Here is a 23,848-nt window from a genome sequence, read left to right as displayed (position 1 = left end):
AAGAAGACATTTTAAGTGGCAGGGGGAGCTCAATCTAAACACCAACATATTACCAAAGAGTGTATGATATAGAGATGGAAGATGAGGACAAAGAGGAACACAAAAGAAGGAAACTCTCTCCGAGCATGAATAGTATGTCTTTTATAGATCCATATGGATACAGCGATGAGGAAGAAGACGTGGAAGACGTGGAGGTAAAGAGAACAAGCAATAGCATGGAGAAGAGATACGGTATAGGTGCTAAATTACTTTCAAAAATGGGTTATAAGCAGGGGGAAGGTTTAGGACGGGATGGTAAAGGTATTGTGAACCCGATTGAAACAATAGCACGCCCTAAAGGTGTAGGTTTGGGGATGCTTAGCGCCGTCCATAACATGGAAAAGGGAGAAGAGACTGATACCTCATCAGAAGAGGAGAATTTGAGTCAGAAAAAAACTCCAGTTCGATTTAAAAGTGTCTCCAATGCCCAATTGGAAGGTTTAGTTAAAGATGTAAAACTTCTAATGGAACAGAATATCCAAATACCAAATAATGTTACAGAAAGAATCAACAATTCTCTCCTCAGCAATGAAGATATTGAAGAAATAAGGAGAACCACAAAGGATCTTCTGAAAATATCAACAGAAATAAAAACAGTTGAGTCCAGCTTAGAAAGACTTCGACTAGAATCTAAGCGTGAATCACAGCAAAGGTCAATTCTTCGAGAAACGATGGCCACAATGTCCGAAAATGTTGATGAAAAGAGCGAAACTTCAGCCCAGCTCACTCTATCTGAGCAAATAACAAGGTGTCTTGAAGTTGATGATGAATTTCTTGCTGACAAACTTTGCTCTTTCGTATTAGCGAAGGGCTTGAAACCTTTAGCATCAGAGGATGATTTAGAAACTGCACAGGTTTCCCAGTTGCAACAAATAGTAGATTACTTATCTTACAGGATGGAATCGAAGTATACATTAAACAACACCCAAAGTGTAATATTCAGAAAGATCTATGAGCCTTTATGTAGAATGCTGGAATCTACAAATGATCAAAATGAACTTATAAGAAGAGCCCTAGTGCAATATATGCCTATTATCGAGTTTATTAGTTGCAAAGAGCATTTCATTTCAACTTATGTGATTCCTTACCTAGAGAAAAATCTTTCCGAATCATTCCTCTATGACGGATTCATGGTTACTTATAACCAGATACAATCTGTTTTAGAAGCTCGAGAATTAAAAATGACTAAGGAATTGATGATTCATAAATTCGAGAGTTTCCTCAAAGGTTGGACTGCATCAAAAAGGGTTGTTACAGAGGATGTTATAATATTAAGGGAAACGATAGGAGAATTGAAATTTTACGATTTAATCAATACCTACTGGCTTCCAAGATTCGTTGACTATTTTGATTCTACTTTCAATCTTACCGATGAATTTATTGATTATAATGAAAAAGATGGCGAAGGTGGATATATATCAGAAGTAGCAGAAGTGATCCATGAATATGAACCTTTCTTTGACAGTGATACAAGTAGGAAGGTTTTTGAAGTGATTATCAATTCAATCCAGAAAGTGCTGTTTCAATGGTTTGTGCTACAACCTAAAACCTTTGTTCCAGATGCCGAATATTGGGTGAATCACATCTTAAATCAAATCTGCTCAGAGACTTTGGCTATGAATCATTCAGCGGAACTCAGGAATATTTATAATTTCGTAAGGAATCCTTCCCTTGTTTCGGAACATGACGAAGAGTTGACCCTCCACTCCTTAATAAGAAGCACACGGGAACAGTGCTCCAAGCGAGACGAATACAATAGTACCCCAATGACAAAAATTTCGACCACATTCAAAACAGTTGTTGAAACATTTTGCCATGAACATGGACTATCACTACGACGGACTGCCACAGAAAACACAACAATTAAAATTCTAGGAAGAGAGAAAGTTGTACCAACCTTTATGGTATCCAATTTCAGCAATAACAAGAAAATACACGTTGCATTGTCAGACGATATTCTTTGGCTGAAGAAGGGAAACGGCACATACAAACCAATATATATTTACGAATTATTACACTTCACTTCGGACAAATAATATATTCAGTTAAGCGTGGCATATCATTAGAGAGAATGGAAATAGGGGTATATACAAGAGTACATATTTATATACACAAACGAGGCCTCAACAAAAGAGGGCTTACATATATTTATTCAGCATATGACCTCTTTTCCTTCCTTTTATTTGCTAAAGTTGAAATATAGAGATTTTGGTAAAAGAATTTTTTTTGGCTATGGTTCGCTACGAACGAACGAGACAGCCTAACATTAGTTAAGGTGCAGGAATATGTTTTTGTTAGTAACAGGAGTGTTCAATTTCTAGAGTCTTTTTTACTGTTTACTACTTGACTTTATCTTTTTTTTTTTTTTATTTTTCCAACTTAGTTCTTGTCTCCGGCATCAGAGGTGACAACTGGAGCAGCTTCGGAAGTTTCCTTCAATTGAGGGTTTTCTTCGACGTACTTCTCCAAGACTGGTTCGAAAACAGCATTTTCAGTTTCGACTTCTACGGTGGCAGTAGCAGTAGAAGCATCGGTGGTGGACTTGTCTTCAATTTTGGAAGCTTCTGCTGAAGCCTCTTCCTCGTCCTTGATTTGTTCGGCGTAGTAATCTGGGTATTGTCTGAAACAGTTTTGCATAGCGGAGAACTTCTCAACACAGTTGATACCCTTTGGTTCAGCTTCGGAATAAACGAAGCAGGAGAAAGCGGTCTTGAATTCTTCACCACATGGGCCGTATGCCATACCACCTAGACATGGACAATCCCAATTAATCTCACCGGTTTCTGGGTTATAAGCGGATTTTTGTTCGTTGTTTTCCTCACCTTGAACACCGGCGGCAGCAGCTTCAGCAGTGGCAGATTGTTCTGGTTTGGCTTCGTTTTCATTTTCGGAAGGAGAAGCTGGCGCAAACGATTTTTCCTCCGTCTCAGAAGCAGGTTCGGAGTCCTTAGTAACCATTTTCACGCCATCTGGGCCGGTCACCTGGACCAATTCCTTCTGATCAGCCTCATGGTGCAACACGACGTTTTTCTTGGTGATTTCATTGTCTACACTGAGAGATGGAGCACTGGTCTCGCTGGATTCGCTACTTTCGTCAACTCCGGATGCCTGGGTGGTGGATTCACCAGCCTCAGTGTTTTCCTGAGCACCCTGAGCACCCTGAGCATCCTCCTGAGTCTCGTGAGCCTCTTGAGCCTCCTGAGCTGCCTTCAACTCACCGAACTTCTCTTCACTGAAAACAGTCTCGTTTCCTGGTGCAGTCACCGGTTCCGCACCCTCATCCTGTGCCGAATGTGGTGCATCGCTCTTATCCTTCACTGGCTCCGAAACTGGCGCAGCTACACTGGCAGGCTTCGACTTAATCAAAGTAGGACACCCGTTAGCCACATAAAGAGCCCCCAAGGTGGAAAATCCTGCCAACAGCAGCGCTGACTTACTCATCGATGCCCCACTTCCCCCATGGGAAGCAGAACTATAAACTCTTGCCTGTCTCACCGACCTGACCACTAAACGTCTACCAACTTGCGCAGAAACACGGAACATTGTCTAATATTATGATTCGCTGTTCAATTGAGTCCTTCAGATATATTCACTGGCTCGATACTTCTTATTCTTTTCAACTTTCCTGAAAGAAGTCTGTGGATTGTTCCAAGCAATTATCAATATTTCACTTATATTTTTTTTTTCTTCTAGTATTTCAATGCTTTCTTATTAATGCTACACATACAGCCTTTGTAGCAAAAAAAAAAAAAAAAAAATAGATAGAGAGACATTGTTAAAGCTGATAGTGATTGATATTAAAACAGAGGGAAGAACGCTAGCTGTTTTGATTGCTTTGGGAGCTGAAGCTGACTGGTTTTTTTTTTCCAGTGGGTAGAAAGGAAGAAAAAGGTTTGCTTGTGAGCAATAGCGGATCGAATAGGGTTCGAGTGTTTTTGCTATTGAGATGAAGATATACTACATTGGCGTGTTGAGAAACAGCGGGGACAAGACCCTAGAGTTGAGTTCAGTGAAGGACTTGAGCGAGTTTGGGTTTTTCGAGAGGAACAGTGTGGCACAGTTTATGTCATTTTTCAGTGAGACTGTTGCGGGCAGGACCAGTGCTGGACAAAGACAAAGTGTTGAAGAAGGGAAATACGTTGGACATGTGTATGCGAGGTCTGAGGGGATTTGCGGGGTGCTGATCACGGATAAGGAGTATCCTGTGAGACCAGCATACACGCTATTGAACAAGATTTTGGATGAGTACTTGGTGGCGCACCCTCCATTGGAATGGAAGGATGTTGCGGAGACGAACGACTCGCTCAAGTTGAAAGAGTTGGATATATATATTTCGAAGTACCAGGATCCGTCGCAAGCGGACGCGATCATGCGTGTGCAACAGGAGCTAGACGAGACCAAGATCACGTTGCACAAGACGATCGAGAACGTGTTGCAGAGGGGTGAGAAGTTGGACAATCTAGTGGACAAGTCGGAGTCGCTTTCTGCGGCCTCCAGAATGTTTTACAAGCAGGCCAAGAAGACCAACTCGTGTTGCATTGTGATGTAGCGAATTTTCCGCCCACATCCCTGGCTATGTAAATTTTATATACTAGGCTAAGCTCTTCTTCTTCTTCTGTAATAAAGCTACACATCATTCTTCGCTTGTTGGTTTATTGATTAACTACCTGACCGGCTGGCTGAAGCTGGCGTACCCAAAAAAAAACAAACATAAATATAAACAGTAAATAAAGGGCTCTCTGTCGCTGTGCTGTGCACTGTAATTTTTTTTTTTATTTTTTGGTTCGTTCATCAATCGAATAAGGAGGAAAAAAACAAAAAAAAAAACAAACGACCTCGGTGAGGATTGAACTCACGATCTTGCGATTAACAGTCGCACGCCTTAACCAGCTTGGCCACGAAGTCTACTTGTTGGAGAAAAGAGCTCAGACTCTGAACTAGTATCTGCCAGCGCTCCCCGGGACCGCGGAACTTAGCTTACTCGTCCCCCATTCATTGATTCATTCACTGCTCGAGAACACCTACCGCCCCACCCTTTGCATTACCCACACCCTCTAAACAGACAATGAATAGGATCAGCACCCGCCGCGAACGCCGCCTCCAACACTCCGATATATTTCTGGATTTTCACTCGTGTCTTTTTTTTTTTTTTTTTTTTTTTTTTTGTTTGTTTTCGTAATGTTGCGAATTCTCGGTCATGCTTCCCTTCCTCCCGCCCAGTTCCGATGGTGAACCCCACTACCCACGCCCCACTCCTCACTACCCACGCTTGCCACGCCCGCCACGTCTGCCACCACGCATACAAACACCACCCGCCACACCTCGAACTAGCTAGTATTCCTCTGGATCTACAGCGATTCTCCCCTCCACCCGTCGTCACATTTCACGCGGTGTCCGGCACCCGAGCGATAATAGCGCACACCTCTGCCCTTCCCCGATGCCGCTCATGCTCACGTTTTCCACTTCGAGCCGATATTTGCTGTTCCCCACGATATTCTGATATATATATGTCTGCTCATACATACCTTCGAAGCTTCCCATGACTGAAAAATAAGATGGAAGGGAAGGAAGGAAAAAAAAAAAAAAATAAGGGCCAACCAAATCCAATCATAACTGCATTCATTGGCTGACTTGCTAAGTTTACACAAGTAACACAAGTAATACAATACCAGTAGCAATGAGATCTGCAGCTAGAGTCATCAACAAGAGCTGTAGCGGCTCTGCTCTTTCGAGAAGATGTCTGAGAAAATCGAGCTTGAGCATGAGTATGAGATATTTAAGTACTTCGAACATCGGAGTCAGAAAAGGTTTCAACGGACAGGGTAAAAGTTCGAATAAAACGATGTTGTTTTTGGCTGCTGGGGCTTCAGCTGTAGCTGGGATCGGGCTGCTCTCTCAATTTAGCGACAGCTTGCAAAATGCTACGAAAGAAGAGCTAAACAAGCCAAAGGTTTCCCCGCTCGAGGTCGCCAAGCACTCGAGTCCCGATGACTGCTGGGTGGTGATCGATGGGTTTGTCTACAATTTGACGGAATTCATTAGCGCCCATCCTGGTGGACCAGCTATCATCGAGAACAACGCCGGTAAGGATGTGACGGCGATCTTTGGCCCAATTCATGCGCCAGATGTCATTGAGAAGTACATTGCTCCGGAGAACCGGATCGGTCCTCTAGACGGGAAAATGCCCGACGACTTGATCTGTGCGCCATTGACGCCCGGTGAGACTCCTGAGGATGTTGCCAGAAAGGAGGAGTTGCGTCAAAATATGCCAGATCTCGACTCGTTGGTCAACATTTACGATTTCGAGTTCTTGGCGTCCCAGATTTTGACCAAACAGGCATGGTCCTACTACTCTTCTGCTGCCGATGACGAAGTCACCCACAGAGAGAACCATGCTGCATACCACCGTATCTTCTTCAAGCCAAGAATCCTAGTCAACGTCAAGGAGGTGGACACTTCCACCACCATGTTGGGTGAAAAAGTGGGTGTTCCATTCTATGTGTCTGCTACCGCTCTATGTAAATTGGGTAATCCAAAGGAAGGTGAAAAGGATATCGCTAGAGGTTGTGGCGAGAGCGATGTGAAGCCAATCCAGATGATTTCCACTTTGGCCTCTTGTTCTTTGCAAGAAATCGTCGAAGCAGCACCTTCCAAGGACCAAATCCAATGGTTCCAATTGTATGTCAACAGTGACCGTAAGATTACCGAGGAATTGATCAAAAACGTCGAAAAGCTGGGCTTGAAGGCTATCTTCGTTACTGTGGATGCCCCATCTCTCGGTAACAGAGAAAAGGATGCTAAGGTCAAATTCACCAACAAGGACAGTTCCGCAAAGGCCATGGAAAAGAGCAACGTCAAGGAATCCAAGGGTGCTTCCAGAGCTCTTTCCACTTTCATTGACCCTGCTCTATGCTGGGATGATATCGTTACCTTGAAATCAAAGACCAAGTTGCCAATTGTCATTAAGGGTGTTCAATGCGTCGAAGACGTCTTGAAAGCCGCAGAAATTGGTGCCGCCGGTGTCGTCTTGTCCAACCACGGTGGTAGACAACTAGACTTTTCCAGAGCGCCAATCGAAGTCTTGGCCGAAACAATGCCTATTCTAAAAGAAAAGAAACTAGACGACAAGATCGAAATCTTCATCGATGGTGGTGTCAGAAGAGGTACCGATATATTGAAGGCCTTGTGTCTTGGTGCCAAGGGTGTCGGTTTAGGTAGACCATTCTTGTACGCAAACAGTTGTTATGGTAAGGAAGGTGTCAAGAAAGCTATCGAATTGCTAAAGGACGAACTAGAAATGTCAATGAGATTGCTTGGTGTCACTAGCATCGACCAATTGTCTGAGAAGTATCTGGATCTATCTACTCTTCACGGTAGAACGGTTAGCGTACCTCGTGACAACTTGTACAACGGAGTGTATGTTCCACACGAACCAACTGACTTCAAGGAAAATTGAACAAAATGTATCTATCTCTCCTCCTCCCCCCACCTACCATTAATGAAAGTTATGACCAGGCGTAAAAATAAAATAAATCATATTCTTAATATTTATTCCTAATGAACGTTTAGACGAGCTTCAACTCCCACATCCTCTAACCAAACATGGCATCCTATAGAGTCCTATGTTTGAACGCTTCTCCTACTTAATTTATTCATAAAAACAGTAGAAATAAAAACAAAAATATTCAATTACGTACACGTAAAAGTATAACATTAATTCGTTTTCCTTAATTACATAACGTCAATTTCAAATTTGCCTGTACGTGTATTAAGGCAGTAAGTTCTTTTTGTCTTACTAGAAATGTCGATTTAACCTGAATGGCTAAAAATTTCGGGCGGAAGTAATTTTTGGGGACAAGTCAGTTTTTTTTTTCGTTCTTAACCGATTTTTGATATGGGAAACGAGCACTTGTAGAAACAAAATGGAAACAAAATAGTTACAGGATACCAAACGAAAAATATTAATCACGTGCTTAGAATATCGTAAATAATATAGGAACACCAAAGCCTGCATATTGTTGATATATCTCGAATGAATCTCGTTAAGGTTAGTTAAACAATCATGTATTAATGTTTAAGGACAACCGGTACAAAAATACAGCTATACCAATTATCACAGTTAGATAGATCATAGAGAATTTACTAGATTGAATTAATTCAATACTTCAAAGCGTGAAGGAAAGATCAACGCGGAAGTTTTGTTGTACTAATAAACCCAAATTTTAACGAATACACTATAAAAGTCTCATTTAAGGTGTACAGCTACTGCACTCACATAATTCGCAACTAAGGGAACATTAACTGAGACATTATAAACATATTCACGTAACTAAAATGGATAGCAAACGGCAATCTCCAAAGCTGCCAGCGCTTCCTCCGCTGCAGGTTCAGCCGCAAACATTTAGAAGAAGGCGGCCACCTCCACTTCCTCCACGTGAAATTATTACTAGTCCAGTGACTCCAACTTCAGGAACTTCGTTTAATATTGTACCAATGCGGCCTAACGACAGCCCTTTCCAGCCATCCTCCAACAGTGCATATTCTTCTCCGTTTGTATCAGAAAAGAATAACACAATGGGAGAACGAAAACCATCAGCTCCTAAAGTTTACAAATCTCCGTTCGTTGGCGATCCTTCGGTATTCAGATCACCAACAAGTCCAGTTTCATCTCAAAGTAATCAACGGCTGTCATCGTCATCTACTTCAAGTATCTTCACCAATAACATTCAATTGCCAAACATAGAGTATGAAGGCTTCATTACACAAGATTCTAAAGATGTTACACTGAAGGCATTACCTGCTTTACCACCAAGAAACTTTTCCGGACCGATCAACGCTGCTACAAAGACTAGTGCTGTTTCGACGACACCAACATCACATACTCATGTTGACACTGCTGCTCAACTGCCAGCACTGGAGACAATATCGCCAATCTCAACCGGAAATTTCAATTTCAATTGGTCAACCTCGGATAAAAGTAGCTTGCAAAATACGACTCTATATTACCAACAACCACCCAGGTTAGGAGGAGAGCTAACACACGAGAGAGGGCTCTCCGATAGTCTTAACAGCTACTACTCTAACTCAAGTTATGCTTTCAACAAGAATGCAGAGGAATTTGCTCGACATGAATCATTTGGGTCCATTACTGGTAGTAAACCTTTGAATAACGTAGCGAGCATTACAGTGCCAACCCAGCCATTCCCAATCAAATTACTCGATGAACGCAAGCTTTATCAATGTTACAACATCAGTCAACTGTCACATATATATCAATGGCTTTTGAAGGTCTATTTTGAGTGGTTTAATGAGTATGTTTTCTTCAAATTGGAATTTTTCCAGATTGTTCAACTACTCTTGGAGTTCCAACTACCAAGTTCATGTGAACAAGATATTATAGATTCCAATGTGGACAAGATTATCGAGTCGCTAGTTCATCAAGGTGCAGTGCGCTTTGAAGAGGATCCAGAGACTTCTAAACAAATAACTATTATAATCGCAGGTTTAGACACACAAGGTGTATTTACGGATTTATTACCTTGCTATTCCTACTCTCACATACACGATGATCCAACGACAGACCTTAAGTGTTACTCTCATACTTGCTGGAGCACAAAAACTTCGGAATCATATAGATCTGAAATCAAAATCTCAGAATTCATCAACAAGTCCGTTGGATTATGGACCGATTATTGGAAACTAACAGCAGATGAAATAGCAGAGATCAATCCTAGAGAAGTCAAGCGCCAGAGTTTTATCTTTGATCTTATAGTGTTGGAAGAAAGATCTCTTAATTTGGCAAATGCAGCTGTTGAAATTTACGGTGCTTCATTCGATCCGGCGCTTCTTCCATACGAACCGAACTTCAAGGCAATGGCTTATGATATATTTGTTCCATTGATCGAACTTCATAAAGACTTCCTTTTAAGTCCAATTCTTTGGAAACTAAAAATCAAAGGAAAGTTCATTGATGGTGTCGGTAAAATATACTTGAAATGGGCAAATGAAGCAAAAACAGTTTATGTGAAATATGCTCAAAATATGGCAGCTGTTCATGAGATTATTAATTGGGAAAAGGAAAATAATACTAGATTTGCTGCATGGTTAAAGGAGATCGATGAATCTTCTGCAATAACCCGTTCTAAACTTTATCACGATGTGATTTTTTTCGGAGGATTCTTCAAGTCTTTACAAAATATGCCGGTAACCTTGAGATCAATATTAAAATGCACAGATCCATCTATGGATGATTATGAATACTTGAAATTAGCAATCCAAGAAATTGAGGAGCTCTCAAGATTAGTTGATAAGACCCATGGAGACGCCATCGACAGAAGAAAAATCATAAGATTAGCTCGTCAATTAATTATTACGTTTAAGACAGGAAATACAGTGAATTACCTAAACATTCAGTCTAACAATGCTAATTTGTCATCTAATTCAACCAATACTGAGCATCTCGATTTGAAATTAGGAGACCCTGATAGAAAGATCATTAAAGAGGGAATGCTTCATAAAAAAAGGGAACTTTGGCTTGAAAGTGCACCGGTCTATATCATATTATTAGATAACTATTTCCTGATAACAGAGGAGGTATTGAAGGGAACAGAAAAGAAATATAAATTGCTGGATAGACCTATTCCCATTGATTATTTGAGTTTAGAAACGAAAGAAGAAATTAACTACAAAAGAAAATCAACATCCGAAGGTGATGATGAGAGCTCAAGTTTACAGACACCTTCTACCCCTAAGAAGCCTCCACTTTTACAAGCAGGAACTACTATGAGTTCAATACCAAAAACAATTTATCAAACTGCTACCAATGCAAACCATAATGGCGAAGATGACGAAGACTATTCATATTCATTCAAAATTAGGAATACAGCGTCCAATGAATCTCATACATTCTACACTTCGTCAATCGAGGATCGTGAATTATGGATTGCAGCATTGATTGACTCGTTCCAGAAATATATGGGTAACAGCGGCAAAGAAGCATTCCAGCTACAATGTCTATGCGATATGTTTTCATACGATGATATTCAAGCTCCAACCAATTTACCATTGGAACCAGAAGGTTCAGCTGTTGGAAGAGCAATTAAAGAATTTTACGGATCTGAACCTATTAGCTCTTATGGTGTAAAGGGCGATGTTTTGTCTTCATTGTCATTTACATACGAGAACGAAAACTTCGTTTTATGTGGTGTAAACACTGGGGTATATATTGCCTCCTACAGGTGTCTAAAGCAATGGAAGCGCATTTTAAACCTCCCAAAAACTACTAGAATGGAGATCAATTCGAAACTAGGACTTCTGTTTGTTCTAGCAGACCGAAAACTCTGTTATTTCAATATCCCCAGTATAATATCTGCCTTTTATGATTCAGAGCAGTACTTACCCGAGAATAAACTAGTAGGAATCATGATTCAAGAAAAGATATCTTTCTTTAAAGTTGCCGAGGATTTCAGTAATTCTCGCCATCTCTTTTACGAGAGAAAGGGCGAAATAGTTATAATGACACCGGAGTTTGATCCCTTGACAAAAGTCTTTAGGTTTTTCAAGCACTATAAGAGCTATAAAATTCCAGCGTCAAGTAACGGATTGGTGAATACCTCAATATCAGATATTACCATTTTCAAAAATAGCTTCATAGTATGCTCCTCGAAAGGAGCAATCTTATATTCAGAGTCTTTCAATGAAGAAGGAGCTTTCCTACCGATCACTCTTCCAGAATCGTCCAAAACAAAGTTCAATGGATTACCCTTTAAAAAACAAATTGACTATAAGTCGAAAAGCAACTCTTCATCTATGAAGATGGCAGAGTATGTTAGATCGGACATTCTAACTAAAAAAACCAAGCCTATTGGCTGTTTCCAGATCGATCCTAATATTTTTATACTATGCTACGACGAAGCAATTATAAGGATCAACAAGTTTGGTGAAATTCCGGATTGGAAGAATGATATTCTTGTACTAGATTTCTACTGCATTAATGTTTCACTATGCCAAGGCTACCTTGTACTTACTGGTGACAACCTTGTTCAAGTCTATGATCTACATATTTTAGATGGTGCAGACTGGGCGATAAGTTCCATCAAGCCAGTGCAGATCATTAAGGGTAAGAAGATAAAAATGACTTCATCAGTGGAAGACTACACCAGCATAGTTTTGACCCATCCAAACATACCAGGCAGACAACTATTAATGGAATTTAACTTAACAAGTTAGTGACTCGCGTTATAACTACTGCAGATAATAGTAGAATAGCTTATTTAAATAATGACTATACAGGTACATCAGGTGACATTTGATCTCTAAAGCCGATATTGTAATATTTTCAGATCTTTACTTTTAAAACACCAACATTGTGGCCAGTAAGCTAATATTATTTAAAAAAGAAGTATATCATTAGATCCAAAAGTAAAGTACAATAAAAGTAGTAATTTTGTGTATTTTGTCTCTTTTGTGTCACTAACTTAAGCTGTTTTTGTGGACTGTCTTATATTTTGTATATAATAATGTCTAATGTATGTATTAGGTTATTGAGAAAAACTATTTCTGTGCTAATTTAATGCATCTGACACTTTTTATTACCGAACTCATCTCATCGTGTTGAAAGATTGCCAAGACATAGAAAAAAACACAGAGATCATCTCAAAGCAGGATGGATTCATTAATCAAATGGGTTCCAAACGTTGATACTATATGGGAGATAATCCAGCCAGTGATCAGATACCCAATTATTCTTCTATTTGTAGTAGAAAGGTATGTCAGAATAGTTTCGTGAAAAATTAACTGCATTTGACAGGAAGCTGTTATGTGTACACAATTACCAGTATTTACTAACCATCAGTACGGACCGTGTACTTGCTCGTTCAATTATGGGATCAGAACTATTCATATTAATTCACGTTTATTGTATGCCGTATTCTTTACGTATACTCTTTTACTAGCAGGGTACATGCATATTGACAAAAAATACAAGACTAGAGGCTCATGGATTTCAATTAAAGATTTGGCAGATCCTACATGCGTTATTACTGGTGGTAGCCGTGGTTTAGGGTCTGAAATTGTCCAATCACTCATTAAGAGTATCCCCAATATAAGAATTGTCATTTTAGATGTCGTCGAACCAGAGCTAAAGTTACAGTCATGGAAAGAGCAAATCAAGTTCATTAAGTGCGATCTTTCAGAAGATAATGCTGTAGAAGAAGCAATTTCACTTATCAAAAAAACATATGGTAAGGTCAATGTTCTAATAAATAATGCAGCTATTAGAGGGAGATTTTCAAGACTAGCTGATATGCCATCTAATGAGATTGCCACGATATTCCATGCCAACGTTCTATCAACTATTAAACTAATACAAGCATTCCACCCGCTTAAGACAGAACCTAACGATTTTTACTATGTTGTTAATGTTGCAAGCGCCTTGGGTATACTATCGCCTGCTAGAGCCAGCACATACGCGGCAACTAAAGCGGCATTGATTTCATATCACGAATCTTGGACGTACGAACTTCTGAGTGAAAATGTAATGAATGTGAGAACGTTGCTCGTTCTACCTGGGCAAATGGATACACAGATGTTCCAAGGCTTTGAGCCTCCAAGACAATTTTTTGCACCAGTGGTCAAGGCCCCTAAATTAGCGAAAGAGATTGTTGCATGTTGTATTCAGGGCAAACGTGGCGAGATCTGTAAACCATTTTATGTGAACTTTCTGAGAATGTTCAAGTGTTTCCCTGAAATGCTGATTGAAAAACTGCGAGCATTCTCGAAGATGGATGAATGCTTGCCTCTTGACGAAGCTAAATAGTGCCGCTGAAACGTACATATACAAACTATCTTTTTATTTACACATTTTATAGAAACCGATATCAAAAGAGATAGCTTTTAAGGGTATATGAGAAAAATATATTTATGATTAAATTTAACTCATTAATCTCAATCATTGATCTCAATCATTGCACTTTGTCTATTTGCTTTTTTTGCTAACCAATTGTTCAGTTTGTTGCTTGAAGTAGTTGTATAGAAGTTCAGTCTGTAAATAACCTTGCTCATTGAAGAATTTGGTGAAAGAAGTTTCCAACTCAACACGTTGGTTCGTGGAGTCCGCAATATATATGTGGAACTCATGTGAGTTCTTCTTGAATTTAGCACCTATGCTGATCTTGTTATCCTTATTAGTGCCCTGATATATTATACCTTTCTCAACAAACTTGTTAAACCACCATTGTACACCGCAGACAACCGCATATAAAGAGACCAATATCAACTGATATTGTTTAGACTCCTCCCATGTCAACTTTTTGTCGAGTAGAAAACTTGCTGCAGCAAATACTACCAACGAATATCCTAGGAATAACTTCGTATCTATTAACTTAAAAGTTTGAGTGTAGCCTAATCTAGAGAAAATACCCGGCAAAGCTTCTTCAAAAGCTTGGCGAGCCTCTGATACTGCATACACATTAATTGGCTTAGACATTGATGCTGATACCTTCAATGGATTACCAATTACTTGCTGCTTTTCTCTCGGATCTTATCTTAAATTCAGTAAGAAATATATTCAAGAACTAAATAACGAAGCTGTTAAAACAACTTTTTATGTTTAACGACTAACGTAGAAAGTAAGGACACAAGGATAGTGCCCGCTATCAAACGACGCACAAGATTTAACTTTCGAAGTTACCAGAAACTGATATTTGAAGTAGTTCATCTATACGCAAGTTATCCGCTATAATATTATGATATAACAGTGGCACGTGATTCATTTCACTACCAGTCTCCCACATGCTAAACGTTGTTGTAGTATGTATATGATAGAACGTATTAAACACAGTATCTAATACCTTTCAGATAACAATGATTTTATTAGTTACACTATCATTGACTTAATAACACGATTGGTATATGTATCTTATGACTCTTGTTGTTCATAATACTAACCATATATATTGAATATATAAAGAACTTAAAGAACTACTTCTTTTATAAAGATCAACACCTTTGATGAGTAAAAGAAAAAGAGGGAGAAAAACAGAAAGAATACGAGGCTTTTTACGGGGGGAGTTGACTAGTTTCTAGTTTTCAACCCAACACCGACCTTTCGAATTCGAAAGGTATTCATTTACTACAGCATCCTAGTATCAATCAAAGAAACTAGGCAAATAAACACTTTATATTCTTCAAGAGAGAAGGTGATGTCCGAGAAGTTGAATATCGAATCACCCAGCTTTGTCCCTGAGCACAAGAAAGGTGGCAGAAGAGGTACAGCAAATAAACAAGCTGATACTGACAAGGGTAGTAACAAGAGAAAACCAAAAAGAAATAACAACAGGCATCTTCCAAGGGCTAAAACTGCCTCAAGTCCGGGGGATCTGGAATGGAACATTCAAGATGAGCTTGCCAATGGGAACTACAAGCTAAATGGAAAGAAGACAAAGATATCTATCAACCATCTACTTGACTTCCAGCTCCCCGAGATCGAAGCTCCCAAACCCTTGAGCAGGAACCCTGCAGATCGAAGAAGAAGACGCCATAGCGATAACCATGATAGGGTGTTCCTTCATGGTGATTCTTTCGTAAATGCCAATTACAAGTTCATAGTGGATGATAAAGGATCTTATGAAGCTCAGTCTAATGATCCCAATGTCCCCTTGGAGACAGAGTCAATTAGAAGAGTTGTCATGCCGAAAGGTCAAAGTTGTCCAATATGCTTGACAGATGACTTAATATCTCCACGTATGGTAATTTGTGGTCATGTATTTTGTCAAACATGTTTACTTGAACTTTTTAAGAATGATCCTATTGTAAGCAAGGGCGAAGAAAGTACCCTTGCTAGAATGAAGAGGAAAGAGTTACGCGAATGTCCGCTTTGCAGTAGTATAATCAAGAAAAGCAATGTCAAACCTGTCTTACTCACAGAAGAAGATTCAAAAGCAAATACTCCAACTATAGGATCCGAAGTTGAATTACAACTAATTTGTAGACCTCATGGATCACTATTGCCCCTACCAGTAACTTTAAATATCGATCCATTGACTATCGGTAATTTTCCTTCTGTGAATATGAAAGAATTGGTTGAATATTCAAGAATTATGAAATGTAGCAACCAATATGCAATAGATTTATTGGAGCAGGATAATTTACAAATCTTCACACAATTAGAAGTCGATAAGGCTTTATATCATGATAACGGAAGACTTGCCCAAATGGCTATTGACGAAAATTTAGCATTAATTGAAAGTTTGAAAAATACCGATAAGGAAAATGAAGTTCCTGACATTATGGGGCTTACTTTAGATGCTCACCAAGGAATAGAGAAATATACTGATGATTCAGCATTTTTTTATTATGAAACTGGATTCAGCTCTAGCACAAAATTCTACCTTTCACCTCTAGACATTAAGGTATTGAAAAACGCATTCCCACATTATCATGAGTTCCCTCCCGTGCTTAAGGTCAAAGTGGAAGATATTCATTATGGATCAATGGTGACGGAAACAACCATATCCAAATTTAAATACTTCTCACACCTCCCAATCGGGACTGAACTAGCATTCATTGATCTTGACTGGCGCAATGAGGACACAATTCCGAAAGCCGTTTACAATAAATTTGCAGCGGAGTTAAAGCAGAGACACAGGAAAGCCATGGCAAGAAGAAGCAAGGAGGATAAAGATAAGCTTTTGTACCAGGAGCGTTTGGAACAAGAGCAGTTGGAATTTTACCAACGGGAGAACAATGATATTTTCTCATCCATCCAACCTGCACAAACATATTTCCCTTCGAAAAAACCTTCGAAACCAGAGACAATTAGCCAACACACACCATCTTCGTTAAATGACAAAAAGCAAGGCGAATTGTCATTAGACGATCATCCTTCTAAGCCAAAACTCAAGGAACGTACTGTATGGGGTACGCAAATCGTCGTGACAGATCAAAATACTATTGAAGAAGATCTTGAATTTGAAAGAATGCTACTTGAAGCATCCCAATCGAAGAAGAATCGCTCCAAAAAGAAGGGTAAAACTCTCCTATTGAGCAATTCATCTACCAGAGCATTGTAGCATTGTAGCATTGTAGCATTCTTTACATAGCCTGAAAAATATCTCAATGGGATGACTACAGCATGAGAAACACGTATATACACAAATATATAGATATATATATTTACCGTTATTGACTTACTTGGAATGCAATTCAAAATAATCAGATAGCTTGTCCCTATGGCAGATGTTCTTGCCGTGGCTTTGAATCAATCAATAAAAAAATCCAAAAATAAATAAAATGTTCTTATATGTTGTGAGACTCAAATAAAGTAAACAAAAGTGTTGAAGAAAAGGATACAAGCAGAAAAAGGTCTTCCACATTAGTTAAAGGTCATTGAAGCTTTTAAAACCCAATTAAGTGATTTAAAAACATGAGGTATGTTTTATGACAGTTCTAGATTAATATCATACCTTTATTGGAGTGTGTTTATGTTAAGGATTACAATTATATGATACTAACTCTTCGAGAATGTAATACTATATGAGGTTACATATCGGTTTAACAGCGGAAGATTCGTTCGTGCGTCGAAGTACAGACATGTATATGGTCAAGCTGCTAAGAAAGAGCTACAATATGAAAATTTAAGGATCACCAGCAATGCCTGGGATTCAAATTTGATTAAAGCCAATGGCAAGTACATTTCCGTTAATTGGAACTCTTCTGGTGGTGGTGCCTTTGCCGTTATCCCTATTAAAGAGGTCGGAAAGGCTCCAGATCAAGTTCCACTGTTTAGAGGTCATACCGCTCAAGTTTTGGACACTGAATTCAACCCTTTCAACGATAATATCGTTGCTTCAGCTTCTGATGATGGGAAAATTGGTATATGGGAGATTCCAGAAGACTATTCTCTACACGGTTACGTGGACGAGGATGGTACACCAACCGATCTGAAACCCCTCAAAATGCTTTCTGGCCATTCTAGAAAAGTTGGTCATTTATTGTTCCATCCAACGGCGGAGAATATCTTAGCCTCGTCTTCCTTGGATTACACTGTTAAAATTTGGGACATCTCTGAGGGCAAGGATAAGTTCACATTGAAGCATCCAGACATGGTTACATCCATGTCTTTCAGTTACGATGGTAACCGTTTGGTAACTGTATCCCGTGATAAGAAACTAAGAGTCTGGGATATCAGGGCAGAGAAAATTATTACCGAAGGCCCTGCCCATTCAGGAGCTAAGAACCAAAGGGTTGTTTGGTTAGGTAACTCTGAAAGAATTGCCACTACCGGGTTTTCCAGATTGAGTGATCGTCAAATTGGTATCTGGGATGCTGAAAACATTGAAAAGGGTGATTTAGGCGGATTCTACAACGTAGACCAATCTTCAGGGATCTTGATGCCATTCTATGATGATTCCAACAAGATATTGTATCTTGCAGGTAAAGGTGACGGTAACATTCGCTATTTCGAATTCCAAAATGATGAATTGTTTGAATTATCTGAATACCAATCAACTGAACCTCAGAGAGGTTTTGCAGTAGCCCCAAAAAGAGCGGTCAACGTTAAGGAAAATGAAGTCTTGAAAGGATTTAAAGCTGTTGGTGAACACACTATCGAACCAATTTCTTTCTTTGTCCCTAGAAAATCTGAGGTTTTCCAAGATGACATCTACCCTGATGCTCCTTCCAGTAAGCCAGCATTGACGGCAGAAGAATGGTTATCTGGTAAGTCAGTAGATGGCCCTATTTTGTTCAAATTACAAGCTATATATGATGGAAGTGAACTTGAATTCACCAACGCCAAAAAGGCTGATTCAAATGGTGCTTCCGCTAATGAAAAGAAAAAAGAATCATCACCTACCTCTACCCCACCAAAATCACCTTCTGTAGAAGTTAAGCACGAAATATCCGTGGAGGTTACTCCAAAGGATTCCGTTAACGGTGAGAGCACATCCTCTACCCCACAGAGCTCTCTTAAGAAGGAGGTTCCAAGTCCAAAATCCACAGGAAAAAATCAAGTAGATGAGCTTTTAAGCAAGGATGCTTCCGTTGATAAGCTGTTGCAAAAGGCCACCGAATTAGACGCCGACAATGATGCTGAGAACCCTAGTGAAGAGAGTTCTGTTTGGGATTCTGAAGATGAAAAGGTAACAAAGTCCAAGAATGAACCTGTGAAGGAAAAGGAAGTCGAGACCAAGTCTACACCGGAACCTGTCGTGAAAACGGAATCTAAAGAAGAGCCTCTGCCTGCTGAAACAAAAGAAACCCCACCTGCCAAAGAAAACGCAGAATCAGGTGTGGTTACCACTGCCCTGGTTACATCAAAGGTCGAAAGCGGATCTGATACCACAATTGAAACTGTTTCACAAGCTAGCGTACAAACAAGTATCAAGACCCCTTCTAAAGAGCCTAAAGAGCCTAAAGAGACCAACGAGCCTTCTAAGACTTCTACTTCCACACCAACCTCTGCGTCCGCTGGTAACAAGTCTTTGAATTTGAAGCAATCTGTTGAGAAACTCTCAGCGCTAGTCTTGCAAATGGAAAGTTACATCCAAACCTTAACCGAGCAAAACGCAGCTAAAGATGAAAGACTTGCCGCTTTGGAAGCCAAGGTGGAAAAGTTGTTACAAAAATAAGGAAACCAATTAGTTATAACAGTATAGAAACGAAGCAAACGTCGTTCGCCTACGTAAGAAAGTTGTATTTGATATTTAATCTTTTTTTATCTAAACAAAACGTTATTGATTAAACGATTTTATGATATGGATTGATTGGATATATGTATAATATGTACAGGAAGAACACAAAAATATATATAATAAGTTCAAATGTATAATGAACAATATTATAATGAGGTTTTGAGACTTTTTACTTTACTTGATGAGGGCATTCAATGCTTAGGCTTTCTGCTGCTGTTTCTGCAACAATTCTTGCACCTTTGGCTGTTGATCAGCAAATGCTGTGATATTACTCTTGTATGGATGATCCCCACCATCAAACACCTTTAACCTTGAGAGTCTTAATTTACGTAGTTTATTCTTGGGAAGCATACCTGAAACAGCCTTCTTCAAAATCTCACTATGACCCTTGTTGCTAATCATATCTTCCATCGTGGTAAGCTTTAGAGAACCTGGTCTGGAAGTGTGCGACCAATATGTCTTTTGCGACATCTTGTTACCGGTTACACGCAATGCCTGACAGTTGGTCACCACAACGTAATCCCCACAATCCGCAGATGGATGGTATACTGGCTTGTGTTTGCCCATAAGAGTAATGGCAATTTGTGAAGCAACTCTACCAAGCGTCCTCTTATCCTTTGCCAAATCGACATGATGCCACATCCTAGCAAACGCTAGACCTGTGTGACCAACCTTTTGAGACATGTCTTCTTTTTATTTGTTTTGTGATATCTATAAAAGCACCTGCCGAGTAGAATTTCACTGCTCGAACTCTTCTTTAACCACGGATAAACTACTGTATCAACGTCTATAGCTGTATTATTTTATATATTCTCTATATATTTCATTAAATTCTGAATTTTTCAACAGCTTTTGATTTTGGTTTAAGTTTTTAATTTTTTTTTTTTCATTCCATCATGAAAGATTACCCGGTCCAGAAACGTAACCTTCATAGCTCATCGTCTACCATTGTATTTTGGTGGGGTTCGGAGTTGGACTGGGATTCGCTGGCCTTTGATTTGGACTGGGATTCGCTAGCCTTTGATTTGGATTTGGATTTGGATTTGGATTTAGCCTTAGCCTTAGCCTTAGCCTTAGCCTTAGCCTTAGCCTGCTTTTTGGACTTCGAGCTTTTAGCACGATCTGCCTTTTTCACTATGGATTGGATAAACTCATCTCTTTTACTGAGTGGTCCCTCTCTAGGCGTCAGGCCAAAATTGGATAGGAATTCAGCAATCTGTTGCTTTCCATTTTCTTTAACCAAGTCTAATTCTGACACCGTGTCGTTTTGTTTATCGATGACGATTATTTTAGGCGATTCGAGCGAACCAGCCGTAGTTTCAAGAGATTTTATGTACTCAATGGCATTTGGCCAACGGGAGGTGTCGTCTTGGAATGTCAGTTGGGAAACACCATTTAGTTTTTTGTTCCAAATTGCGTAGAAATCGTGGATTCCAAGCCAGTCTAGCGCCACGGCCTTGAATAAAGAAGGGACCTTGTCTTTCTTAGTGACGAGAATGACCGCATATCTGGAACGGTCTGTTTTCAACACGTCCTCGAATTTTTCGTACCGGTTCAACTTCTTTACGTAGTTCTTGACTCGAGAGAGAGCGAAATCGACCATGGGTTTGAGTTTCCGCTCACCTTTGTAGGTTTCCGAAGCATGGCGAGACGATGCGATGGAGGATGCATCGGCATTACCATGGTTTTGATTATTCAAATCGAATTTTGGCGGCCTGAACACCATTACTGTTGGGAAACCGGACACTCTGTGCTGGGCGCAGAGCTGTTTGTTCACGCTTTCGTCACAGTTGACAGCGGCGACCTGCACAATGCCAGAGAGCATTCTTGCGGCTGATTTGAAGTGGCCTTTCATTTCCTGGCAATATCCACACCATGGTGCGTAGAACTCGACTATGGTTGTGTAGTTTGTCTGATGGATCACTTTATCGAAAGAAGCGGGTGTAAGTTCCATGATGTGTTCATCGCGATCATAGAAATTCGAAGCTCGCACCAAACATAGCAGCAGATAGCAGCAGATAGCAGCAGGGAGTCTTAGCATCACGGGCTGGCTATTGTAACCTAACTATAATCGTCTATTGCTGATTGCTGTTCTCTTCTTCTCTTGTGGGGTGTACACTTTGTCAAAATCCAATATTTCAAAGATTCTCGAGCCTTCGTTCTTCTCTGCGCATTATTAAGAAAGACATCATCATCGAAACTTATACACAATTTAAGGGTATACAAAATATATAGTAGTATACTCTACAATTAAAAGAGAAACCCCGCAAAACAGTAGGTTAAAGAACTAAACGATGGCAGAAGCCAGCTCCAGCTCACCATACGCATTCTATGCGTTCTACCAACTATACCGTCACTTCCACAAGATCCCAGCAGTTTCGCTCCAAACCATCGATGAGCGATTGTACCAGGGGAAAGGAGTAAAGCCCGAGTTTGCCAGGTGTCCATTATTCGTCACCTGGAAGAAGTTGTCCAGACATGGCCAGTACCAGCTCCGGGGATGCATCGGCACGTTTGCAGAATGCGAAATCGAACAAGGCCTTACGAGATACGCCCTAATAGCGGCCTTGCAGGACTCGAGGTTTTCGCCAATATCTGAGAAAGAGTTGGCACTGCTAAGCTGCGGCACCAACTTGCTCAGCAATTTCAAGACGATATACAAGAAGAATAACGCTGCTGCTGCCAGCCCGGACTCACTACCCAAGTCAAGCATATTCGACTGGGAGCTGGGCAAGCATGGGATCGAGCTCAAGTTCAGACACCCGAAGACGGGCGCCCGGCTCAGTGCGACGTTTCTACCCGAGGTCATGCCTGAGCAAGGCTGGAACCAGCAGGAGACGTTTGAGAACCTCATTGAGAAGGCCGGCTGCTGGAAGTACGTGACCCTTGTGATGGACCACTGGGACGAGTACTTCGAAGAGGTGATCCGCTACGAGGGGACCAAATCCCAGATCACGTGGGAGGAATTCGAATCCAAACTTCCCATGATCACGTGAGTCAACACTATTACCCTGCCTTTTTCGTTTTTTTTTTTTTTTCTGTTCGTCCAACTAACTAAGTACATACATAAATTATACCATACCATATGCTATACGGCACTACACTGAAATGAGTGTTTTATGTTCTTTTTTTTTTCTTTTGGCGTCAGCGACGCGATGCTGCGACATTCTTTGCCGCATCTTTCTTTCTTTTGCCCCCGTGCTTTTCGCGTTACCGTCCCCCAGTGGCATAGCATACCGTTGACGATGAGATGATGACACTGGGCACGCCCAGAGGGTTTGTTCCCTTTATTTTCGTGTTCTGGCCGTTTTCATGCCTCCGCAGTTCCCGAACGGGTAATGACGTGTCCCGAAAAAGAACCACTACTACTATAGGTAACGCGTCTCCGTACTTTTGTCCCGAGCAGCATGGAAGCTGCAAAAAAGAAAATCCAAAATGCAAAAAATGAAGCATAAACACCAGCAGAGCAGCACTGAAACCAGGCACCCAGCAAGGTACCAGCAGGGCAGGCAGGGCAGAGGAGAGGGAAAGTCTGGTGCCGTACAATGGCCAGGCGCCAGGTCTCGATTTGCTATGGGCTAATCGTGAGGCCTGTGAGATCTGTGAGATCTGTGAGATCTGTGAGATCCCCCGTGCGAGCTTAGATAAGCAAATAAATAGGCCAGATTAAAGCAAAGTAAAGCAAAGTAAAGTAAAGTATGTACTCTGTAGCGGTAGTGGAGCTTGGCCCCGAAGCAAGCGTCCGTTTCCTTTCTCTCCAGCACGCAAGCCCACACACTGGGTGGTGGGCAGTGGGTAGTGAGTGGGCCCCAATGCGGCCCTGTCTGCGCTGCCCCGGTAGCACCTGGTCCCGTCCCATTCCCTAATATCGTTCTCTAATTACCCTTTTCATCTTCCTTTTTTTCGTATTAGGCCTGTTTTTTTGGCGGATTGTCCCCATAGGTTTTCCTAACTAGGATCGTGCGGCAGCAGCAGTGCCAGTAGATTTACTGCGAAGGAAGGTGTCTGGCATAGTCTGGAGGTTTGGACCAGCAGATAGATGGTGAGATGAAGTTTATTTCTTTTCTTGCATCTAGACTTGAGACCGTATATGGAAATGGCTTCGCCTGTTTGGAACA

The 23,848-nt window shown here is 40.5% G+C and overlaps 12 protein-coding genes and 1 non-coding gene across 13 annotated transcripts; 8 read left to right on the top strand and 5 right to left on the bottom strand.

The window, feature by feature from the left end:
* Window positions 1–74: 74 nt before the first annotated feature.
* On the top strand, window positions 75–2,075 carry SPP382 (mRNA splicing protein SPP382; the record flags this gene model as incomplete). The annotated part of the gene is made up of 1 exon (XM_022822301.1): window positions 75–2,075. One exon carries the CDS (start codon window positions 75–77, stop codon window positions 2,073–2,075), a length of 2,001 nt encoding a protein of 666 aa, XP_022674137.1.
* A 343-nt stretch (window positions 2,076–2,418) lies between these two features.
* On the bottom strand, window positions 2,419–3,582 carry MIA40 (Mia40p; the record flags this gene model as incomplete). Its single annotated transcript, XM_022822300.1, has 1 exon — window positions 2,419–3,582. One exon carries the CDS (start codon window positions 3,580–3,582, stop codon window positions 2,419–2,421), a length of 1,164 nt encoding a protein of 387 aa, XP_022674136.1.
* Window positions 3,583–3,985: 403 nt separating this feature from the next.
* YKT6 (palmitoyltransferase YKT6) lies at window positions 3,986–4,588 on the top strand (the record flags this gene model as incomplete). Its single annotated transcript, XM_022822299.1, has 1 exon — window positions 3,986–4,588. One exon carries the CDS (start codon window positions 3,986–3,988, stop codon window positions 4,586–4,588), a length of 603 nt encoding a protein of 200 aa, XP_022674135.1.
* Window positions 4,589–4,870: 282 nt separating this feature from the next.
* Window positions 4,871–4,944, bottom strand: KLMA_R124. Its single transcript has one exon. It is a non-coding gene; the product is annotated as a tRNA-Asn (tRNA).
* Window positions 4,945–5,716: 772 nt separating this feature from the next.
* On the top strand, window positions 5,717–7,495 carry CYB2 (L-lactate dehydrogenase (cytochrome); the record flags this gene model as incomplete). The annotated part of the gene is made up of 1 exon (XM_022822298.1): window positions 5,717–7,495. The coding sequence occupies one exon, from the start codon at window positions 5,717–5,719 to the stop codon at window positions 7,493–7,495; it is 1,779 nt and encodes a 592-aa protein (XP_022674134.1).
* Window positions 7,496–8,373: 878 nt separating this feature from the next.
* Window positions 8,374–12,267, top strand: TUS1 (Rho family guanine nucleotide exchange factor TUS1; the record flags this gene model as incomplete). Its single annotated transcript, XM_022822297.1, has 1 exon — window positions 8,374–12,267. One exon carries the CDS (start codon window positions 8,374–8,376, stop codon window positions 12,265–12,267), a length of 3,894 nt encoding a protein of 1,297 aa, XP_022674133.1.
* Window positions 12,268–12,856: 589 nt separating this feature from the next.
* TDA5 (Tda5p) lies at window positions 12,857–13,855 on the top strand (the record flags this gene model as incomplete). Its single annotated transcript, XM_022822296.1, has 1 exon — window positions 12,857–13,855. The coding sequence occupies one exon, from the start codon at window positions 12,857–12,859 to the stop codon at window positions 13,853–13,855; it is 999 nt and encodes a 332-aa protein (XP_022674132.1).
* Window positions 13,856–14,014: 159 nt separating this feature from the next.
* On the bottom strand, window positions 14,015–14,524 carry SPC2 (signal peptidase complex subunit SPC2; the record flags this gene model as incomplete). Its single annotated transcript, XM_022822295.1, has 1 exon — window positions 14,015–14,524. The coding sequence occupies one exon, from the start codon at window positions 14,522–14,524 to the stop codon at window positions 14,015–14,017; it is 510 nt and encodes a 169-aa protein (XP_022674131.1).
* A 715-nt stretch (window positions 14,525–15,239) lies between these two features.
* MAG2 (RING-type E3 ubiquitin transferase MAG2) lies at window positions 15,240–17,108 on the top strand (the record flags this gene model as incomplete). The annotated part of the gene is made up of 1 exon (XM_022822294.1): window positions 15,240–17,108. The coding sequence occupies one exon, from the start codon at window positions 15,240–15,242 to the stop codon at window positions 17,106–17,108; it is 1,869 nt and encodes a 622-aa protein (XP_022674130.1).
* Window positions 17,109–17,461: 353 nt separating this feature from the next.
* Window positions 17,462–19,667, top strand: CRN1 (coronin; the record flags this gene model as incomplete). The annotated part of the gene is made up of 2 exons (XM_022822293.1): window positions 17,462–17,466; window positions 17,603–19,667. The coding sequence occupies 2 exons, from the start codon at window positions 17,462–17,464 to the stop codon at window positions 19,665–19,667; spliced, it is 2,070 nt and encodes a 689-aa protein (XP_022674129.1).
* Window positions 19,668–19,928: 261 nt separating this feature from the next.
* MRPL23 (mitochondrial 54S ribosomal protein uL13m) lies at window positions 19,929–20,414 on the bottom strand (the record flags this gene model as incomplete). The annotated part of the gene is made up of 1 exon (XM_022822291.1): window positions 19,929–20,414. The coding sequence occupies one exon, from the start codon at window positions 20,412–20,414 to the stop codon at window positions 19,929–19,931; it is 486 nt and encodes a 161-aa protein (XP_022674128.1).
* Window positions 20,415–20,658: 244 nt separating this feature from the next.
* On the bottom strand, window positions 20,659–21,771 carry MPD1 (protein disulfide isomerase MPD1; the record flags this gene model as incomplete). Its single annotated transcript, XM_022822290.1, has 1 exon — window positions 20,659–21,771. One exon carries the CDS (start codon window positions 21,769–21,771, stop codon window positions 20,659–20,661), a length of 1,113 nt encoding a protein of 370 aa, XP_022674127.1.
* A 253-nt stretch (window positions 21,772–22,024) lies between these two features.
* Window positions 22,025–22,726, top strand: KLMA_10613 (uncharacterized protein; the record flags this gene model as incomplete). The annotated part of the gene is made up of 1 exon (XM_022822289.1): window positions 22,025–22,726. The coding sequence occupies one exon, from the start codon at window positions 22,025–22,027 to the stop codon at window positions 22,724–22,726; it is 702 nt and encodes a 233-aa protein (XP_022674126.1).
* Between the last annotated feature and the right edge of the window lie 1,122 nt (window positions 22,727–23,848).

This window comes from Kluyveromyces marxianus, chromosome 1 (assembly GCF_001417885.1).
Source record: "Kluyveromyces marxianus DMKU3-1042 DNA, complete genome, chromosome 1".
In the NCBI taxonomy this organism is placed as follows: Eukaryota; Fungi; Ascomycota; class Saccharomycetes; order Saccharomycetales; family Saccharomycetaceae; genus Kluyveromyces; species Kluyveromyces marxianus.
This window is presented reverse-complemented; position numbering and strand designations above follow the sequence as displayed.